This window comes from Parasteatoda tepidariorum, chromosome 8 (assembly GCF_043381705.1).
Source record: "Parasteatoda tepidariorum isolate YZ-2023 chromosome 8, CAS_Ptep_4.0, whole genome shotgun sequence".
Classification (NCBI taxonomy): Eukaryota; Metazoa; Arthropoda; class Arachnida; order Araneae; family Theridiidae; genus Parasteatoda; species Parasteatoda tepidariorum.
In genome coordinates, this window is record NC_092211.1 from 18033801 (window position 1) to 18042165 (window position 8365).

The following is an 8365-nucleotide window of genomic DNA, read 5'->3' on the forward strand; positions in this document are numbered from 1 at the left end:
CAGCAAGCGAAAAGTTCTCCACAACGCGTCAAAACCTTTAAAGCTCTTATCAGCGCTATCACGTGATGAACAGACGTGGAAAAAAAATTTGCATACGCATACCTCTTCTTACTATATCCCGCACGTATTCTAATTTTCCACATTTTGCTTCCTTTAATTTTATGGTTGCTATGGATGATAGTGTTATCCGTCCTTAGCAATTGTCCAGCAGTGTATTAAAATTGCAGCAAATTTAAAGCACGTAATGGTTAATTTCTATCAGTGGCTCTGAACTACATTATGGTCCTAAATTTCTATTAGTACACAATTTGAGAAAAAAAACTACATGTCTAGTTTGAGAAGAAAAAAAACTACATGTGCGTTATTTTAGCGTCCCACTACGATATCTAATTTTAGACACAACTCAGAATATAAGGTAGCTCCCTAATCCTGAATTGAGGCAAAATGGTGCCTCCGCGTCATGGTGGCTTAGAGGATGGAGCACTAGTCTCACCAACCAGGATTGAATCTCAGTAATGGCTGGTAGATACGAATACCGTTCGTATTCGGTTCGCACTGACCACAGTGCTGATGCAAAATTTCCTCAATGGTAGACGAATCATGGGTTAGGTGGCTAACCTTGCCACCAGGCTAACCGTAGGAAGTTTATGTGGTTTTCCTCTCCATGTAACACAAATGCTAGTTAGTTCAATCAAAAAAGTCCTCCACTAAGGCAAAATTTCTCCCGGTACTTGGTCCAGGAGTTCCCTTGTCTTCTGGGTTTGATGTAAAATTACAAGCCTACCAAATTGAACATTGACAGTCGTAAACCCTAAAATGGGTTGGCTGTTCAACGACGGTTATAAAACAAAATAAAATATGTCTCCGATGCGAATATTTTGAGAGAAATTTACTCGTTATATACAATAAAGATCTGTCATAATTTGAACGACAGTAATAAGATTTTGACCTATTTAAATAAGTAATTGTCAAATTTTTTACCATCTACTGCAGCAGTAAAATAGAATTAAACAATATATATATTTCACATTTGGTAATTATTCCATAAGTTCAAAATAAGAAGACGATAAGTAATTGTGTGTGTGAAAAAAGCGATTTACTTTTAAATGTGTAATTCATACATTTTTTTTCCAGTGACATGGAGGAATTTGAAACCAAATCAAGTTCGAATGGAAACACAGAACGTGACATTAATAAAAATCATGACCTGCCTAACCAAAACGTAATAACATATAACCTTATAGACCTTGATGTACGGAGTGAAATCGAAACTACAAATATGAATCACTTCGGAAAAAAATATTCGGATAATTCTGACAAGGTTTTGTGTAGCACAACAAATTGTGTAAATAAAATTTTCAAGGAATCACTGAATTTGTTATCAAACTTAACAGGAAAAATAAATTCTGGATCACCGTTTGGAGAAACTTTAAAAGAGGGAACTGTCTCTCAATCCGACGATAACTTGCCGAATTCGAAATCAAATGTACCAAACAATTACGGGACAGTTTTAAAAGAATCGCGGACTGATATTCGAGAGAACTCAAAAGAGGAACCTGACAATGTGAAAACCAAAATGAAAATTGAATTCGTCATTGAAAGCGATGATGGAAACGTTAACCCTTCTGATAAATTTGGAACTAGGCTCGTGAGAGCCTTTGGCGGCCGGATTATTACTCAACCAGACTTTAATTCGCCTAATTGGATAAAGTACGGTGCAATGCCTAAAGAACTACGTGATGTTGAATATAGGATAAAAAAATCTAAAAGTAAAACTGGAAAGTTAAAAACCAAGATGGAATTGAAAACAATCATTGATAGTAAAGAGGAAATCGCAAATATTAACTCTTCTGATAGTTCTGGAATGGTGCGTCGAGAAATTTTTAATGATATGAAAGTTGCTCGAAATTCAAACACAAATATACCGAGAAGTTATGAAGCAATACTGGATAATACCGTTGAATTCAGAATGAACAACTCAGGAAATGAAGAGGGTACTATTAAATCGCATTGCATACACTGTGCCGATGCTGAGCATGGCTTATCTGAAGTAGTTGTGGTGAAGGATTACGCTAAGAACTTCAACCCGAAAACTTCTACCTGCAGCAATATTAAGAATACTTATGTCCCTGATAATGCTATAGGAGATTCTAAAGTTGAAAGTGCTCCTCAAACAACTTTCATGGCTTACAATGTAACAACGGCAGAAAAGTCTGTCGACCCTTTGAATTTTAAAGGAAAATTGGCGCTGAAAAAAAGTTCTGCAAATTCGGCAGGGGATAAGCTAGACGACATTACGACTAGTCCCAATAAAGATGATATCGAACAAGGTATGAATGAAACTACACCAGTTGGCAATTGCGCCGAAAGCAACCAATCAGAAATCGCTACCAAAGATGAAACTGTAGACAACGTCGAACGCAAAGAAAAAAATCCAACTGAAGATGGAGTTTTTCAGATTGATAACGAACGGGCGGTTGGGAAAGTTGGATATATCGAAAAAGTGTTACTGACTGAGAAGGACATGAATATGAAAAACGAAGAAAACGAAAAATTCATTTGCTTTGGTATAAGAAAATTGGAAGAAAACTTAGAAGATATTCTGTATTCCAAATTTCCGTCAGACGATCTTGAAAACAAGCCAGAAATCAAATCTATTGTTAAAAATCAAGCAACTATGCAAAAAAAGGTTACTTTTAGTGAAGAGTCGCCAAAAGCTGAGGACGACGTAAGTGAAATTCATTCGAATGAATCCGTAGAAGGAGAAAAAGAACAAGAATCTGTCGTCCCACCAGAGACACCTTCTGATCGTAAGTTTTCCTATTTTTTCGTAGAGAATTAAGTTTTTAATAGTTTTTCTAGAAAATAATAACTTTAAGCAAAGTCCTCAAGTTAATTTTATCTTACATTTTAAGCGTTTTGCTTTTGTTTTAGGTAAAATATTTTATGAAATATATTAAAATAATAATAAATTTAAATAATATTTTCAAGTTGAATTAGTGAATTTCTTTTTACTACATTTGCTCCAATTAAAAAATATTCTTTCTCTGACTAAACATACCTTTTTATACGACGAATTTGGATTTCTGTCCTTTAAAATATAGAGGTAGCAGCAATCTGAACATTAAGGTCTCAATTGTTTGGTCAAGAAAGTTATTGGAAGCTTTGACTCCTTAATGTTAATTTTTACGTTTGCGTATTTTGCCAAACATTGAGAACTTCTTTATTCAATCGAAAACTTTTTGCATATATCAATAAAATACGTTTATCCAAAGAAAAATCCATTCAAAAAATTATTTTTATATTGTTTTTTTTTATCATTTTATTTAATAAAAGTCTATAAAAAATGTGAACCATGAGGTATGTAAATTGTTACATCAAGTAATTTTAAATGGCAAGACACAAAATTTAAACGAAATTGATCGTATTTCTCTTGAAAAATCAAGTTTTAAAAAAATGCGACTTTTACTAAGACTATAACTTTCGTTACTTTTTGCTAAATTATAACTGAAAAAATCTTGCTCTTCATGTGCGAAAACTGTATACCACGTGATTTGTCTGTCCGTTGAGAAGGCATGAACCCGTCATCATTTTCAATCTATTTACACCGAAGAGTCATTACATTATGACCACACTCCATCTATAACAATGGGCTCGCCCAGGTTTTCATGTTTCCTCGCCCAGGAACAATGTTTTCATGGGACACATTAGGACCCATAATCCCGCTAGTAAAGAACTCTCCTCGAGAGGAGTTCTTTACTAGCTCTGGAAATTTTTATAGTAAAAGAAAAAGTTTCTTATAACATTAAATCACTCTATTAAGATAATAATAATGCAGAATATTGTGTGTTTTTTTTTCCTTTTTTTACAGTTGACACTGCTTTGCGATTCATTACAGAATCATTTCCAGAACATCGTAAGTTCCAATATTTAATTTCATTAAACTGTAAAATTCATTTAGTCATAATATTTAGGAGAATTAAAGGATTAAATAAAATGTGAAACCTAATTGTATTTCACGTAAGATGAACGGGATGCGGTGAGGATAATGAGGCGAGTACTCCAAAAGAAAGATTCAATGTCGGTAAGATGTGAGTAGCACGATGAGTAAGCTGGCCAGTTGTGAGTACGAGCTAATTCTCTCACGTTTCACTATCGCTTTTTAGATGTTTGCCATGAAGCAAAGAGGGTTCATATTAAATGGTTTATACTGTTACGAATTTGTAAATATATGTATAATTTTGTGAATATTCTTTTTTGAAGTAAAATATCTCAGATGAACCCCACAGAAACAGTTTAATAAGAAAATTAGCAAAAAAGTCACGAAATTTTTACGTAATCTGGAGAAAAAATAACGCCTAATGTATATCCTACGGAAAACTCGGTTTGGCAACATTCTTGCCAACATGGCGATTTATCGATACTTGGCAATCAACAAAAAGACGAAAAGATAGTTCTGGAAAATTTTAATTTCGAAAGCGAGAAGACTAATATTCACGGAGTTAAACGAGAATGGTCTAGCATCGTGTTGAAAGTTCCGGGGTGTTGGGTTTTGTCGCCAAGTCTATATAAGAGTATGCCTCGCAGAACAAAGTAGTATAGACTATGTGGATATTAATATGCTTGTGACTTTATTTGTGTTCTAACCTGAGTTAGATCGTTGACTCGTCTGAAATTGTGTAGCGTTTGTTTTGTTATGTACTACACTCTATTTGAGCTGAACTATATTTTCCTGATTATTCTTCAGCAGTATTTTCTGGAAGATTCTGCTAATATAAATTCTTGGAGTCTTAAGAACTGTCATATTTATTTCCAATCGAAACAAACCCCTGTATTCGATACAATACCCTGTGCTAAAACAAAACTTTGAACTTTTTTCTTATCATCAGTATGTAAATTGTCCAATTCATACTTCATTAAATACAAATTAATAAAATTCTGTCCATCTTTTTTGAATAAATCTGTAAAATTAAATGTTTCGCCTGAACTTATATAAAATCCCATCCATCATTTTCTACAGAAGCATATAAATGGCGCCAAATTCGATTTTTCGTAAACAAGGGAAAACTATGTATCGAAGACGTCACCAAGAAGACGTTACCAAAGCTTCCAGCGATTTCAGGAATATTCCTTTTCTTAATGCATTTAAAGCCTTGGTACTTCGGAATGGTTGATAAGGTTTTTAACACCAAAATAGCTGCCAAGTTGGTTTTGATCAATGAGAGTGCTTTTCTTTTACCTGTAAGTTGTTATTGCGTGTTAAGAAACGTAAAGTTACTAAGCTAATATGTGGAATTTCGGGAAAACGATTCATGGTAAGTAAAAAATAATTACGAATCCGCTATTTTCAGCCAAAAATTTGCAAGAAACGCGTATTTTCATCTAACACGCATTTTTCATGTTGTGCAGCGTAATCTTCGATATCAAATTAACACCTTAAAAAAGTGTTTAGTAATTTGAGAATACGTAGTATTTATTTCTCTTGACTTTCCAGAAGAAGAGGATACATTATCTGATTTGTTGGATCCAGTTTTGATTCCCAAATCGGAGAATCCAGTTGCCACAGAGATTATAGAAGCGCTTGAAGATCAGCCGGTGACCATGGAGTTGAAGGAATCCATACGTAAACGCAGCGTCGCTTCACCTTCAATTCTTGAGGCATCCACCAAAAAAGGTAAGTCAATAAGTAATAAGTAATAAGCCTTTGTTTCACCTTTGTCAATATTCACTCAATCACACATACATACTGTTAATTCTTTTATTCATTCATCAATTTATAATTAATTTAATTCATTCACACACTTGTAATTTATTCATTCCTTAATTCACATTGACATACATTACGCGAAGTGCTTTTGATCTGATTTTGATCAAAATGCTATCACTACGATGGAATCTTAATAATTCAAGGCCTTAATCCTACTAACTATGTAAATTAATTAGTGCAGTTGTTGCTTGAGGTGACGACATGAGACACAAAAACGTTTCGAAATAAATATGCATTTTTATTTTATTTGTTTATTTATTTTGACGGATATGACCCTCAAACTACGGGGGAGGCTAATCGCTATTTACAAAATTTGGTTCTAATAGTTTGGTTAGGAGAGTAGTTTGATGTTTCGAACCTTATTTTAAAAAACGTCCCTTTCTCCATGTTTTGCATTATCATAGAGGCGTTTTTAAATTATTTCTCGAACTATTCGAACGATTTTCATTTAAAGCTACGCAAATTGAAATAATGTAAAAATATGTAGAGTCTTACAATTTTTAAATTTTTTTCTATCGATGCTAGATTAAATCCCCCGACTGGTGTTAGCACCTTCCCGTGGCAGGTCTAGAACCCATCGAACTATACTGACGGTAGCTTAGTTACTGGTAGAATTGAAAGACGTATACCAACACAATTAATAAAACTAAAATAATTCTAATTTATTTATTATTATTATATTTTGTGCTTCCTGGTGGCTTTACAATATTCGATTAAACAAAACATATTTATAATAGTTTATGTAATCAAAATAAAGATTCGTTGAACTCAGTATCATTTGGCATGATGCTATCGCTCGAGGCAAACTCGTTTTATTATTTAAGAGCACTCTTTGTTCTAAAACTGACATTTGCGACTTTGGATTTCTTATTTCGTATTCATTTTTCTTTCAGAAGAATCAACGAACATGCTCGACAATAAATTCTCGATATTTCTTAAATCATTCCGCATATTCCAGAAGAAATCCTAATTTAAAGAGAACAGCTTCTGTACAATTCAACATAAATGAACAGATTTTCCAAAGCCTAAAATAAAAATTATTGTTTTTAAGCGTTGTTTCGTGTTAATTAGACTTTATTAACCGATTTTATTTCTTGACTGAATCACAAAATATTTGGTACTTAGAAAATGTCAATAGATGTTCAAAAACTGATTTTTACAACTTATTCTTATTCCAACTTATGGCTTATTCTTATTCCGAATTCATTTCTCATTTCAGGAGAATCGAAAGCCAAGTCTAAGAAAATATTTCCGAAATTTTTTAAGTCCTTTCGAATAAAACGAAAGAAACACTAATACCAAAGACCAGCATCTGTACAATTCTGCAAAAAATTAAAGATTTTTAAAATCTAAAAATAAAATACATTTGTTCGAGTTAATTAGTCTTTTATTCTATCTTTTCTTAATTCAGGTACAGAATTTGAAGAAAAAGAGCATAATGCGAGTAGTAGAATATACTTGACTGCTAGTATTCAAGTCTTTTTGTAGAAGATATTTCTCTATAAAAAGAACATGAATGCTTAAATTATTGTTTGGGCAAACGGGTGGCGCAGGAAACGAGATTTAGATTTTATATTCTCGAAATCAGAGAACCCTATTTTTACGGTTATGGAACCCTAAATTATCAAACTTCTTTCGACGGAACTCTTTCTTAATAACTAAAGTAAAGATATTTGTGGTAATATAAACCAATAAAATATTATTTTATTATGAAGTATTTAATTAGAGGAATGGAGCCACATTGGGTCTGGGGATAGAGCCTTCGTCTCACAATATGGTGAACTAGGTTCGAATCCCAGCTGTGGCTGTTTGATACGAATTTTACACCCAGCTCGCTCTGAACACCGTGCTGACGTGAAATATGCTCAGTAGTTGACGGTTCAGGGGTTGGAAATCCCTTGCCGTCGGGCTAACCGTGGAAGATTATCATGGTTTCCCTCTCCATATGACGTCATGCTTTAGTTTCATCAATAAGTCCTCCACGAAGGCTAGTTTATTTAAATTCTTGATTCTGGAGTTTCCTAGCCTTTTGGGTTGGTTTCAAAATTACAAAGCTACAAAGCTGAACATTTATAGTCTTAAACTCGGCTTTTTAATCTCCGGTAATAAATTAGAGGAATGTTTTTTTTTTCTTCATCGTTTTATCTTTTATAATCTAATAAATTTTTTCTCGTCGTTTTTTCTTTAATTATCTTGAATCAGATTTTATGTCCCACAGTTAAATTCGCTGTCTTTACGCTACCTCTGGTTAAGTTTTCGGTGCATTACATAAGCTGAAAACGAACAAAATAAGCAGAATTATGGGCTTCTTTTAAAGGAAAACTAAAAAAAAACTGCAATGAATGGTTATTAGGGAAATATATTTCTTTATTTGTGCCCTTAGTTACTTTATTTTGATTTTAAGAGTCGGATGAGGAATGAGGCATTTTCTTAAATGCAGATCTTTCTTCATGATTAATCTATCATTATTATAAAAAAGTATTTATTTTTTTTAAAAAAATCTCTATTTTCTATTGGCATTTTGCTTCTACCAATTTACTACTGAAATATTAAATAGATAAAAGATTATTGATTAAATTCATTGCTGTTATTTTAGGG

At 33.0% G+C, this 8365-nt stretch overlaps 1 protein-coding gene across 3 annotated transcripts in view; it reads left to right on the top strand.

Moving 5' to 3' along the window:
- The window catches only part of LOC107454218 (uncharacterized), a 15071-nt gene extending 7930 nt beyond the window's left edge, over positions 1–7141 (top strand). Inside the window, exons 4-7 of one of the 3 annotated variants that reach the window (XM_016071337.3) lie at positions 1135–2810; positions 3872–3916; positions 5495–5674; positions 6987–7141. In XM_016071337.3, coding sequence (XP_015926823.3) covers positions 1135–2810; positions 3872–3916; positions 5495–5674; positions 6987–7063 — 1978 coding nt within the window. In that variant the 3' untranslated portion in view covers positions 7064–7141. Of the gene's footprint in view, positions 1–1134; positions 2811–3871; positions 3917–5494; positions 5675–6660; positions 6828–6986 lie in introns of those variants that run through there. The other 2 variants (XM_016071332.3, XM_071184444.1) reach the window with 2 other exon arrangements.
- Positions 7142–8365: the final 1224 nt, after the last annotated feature.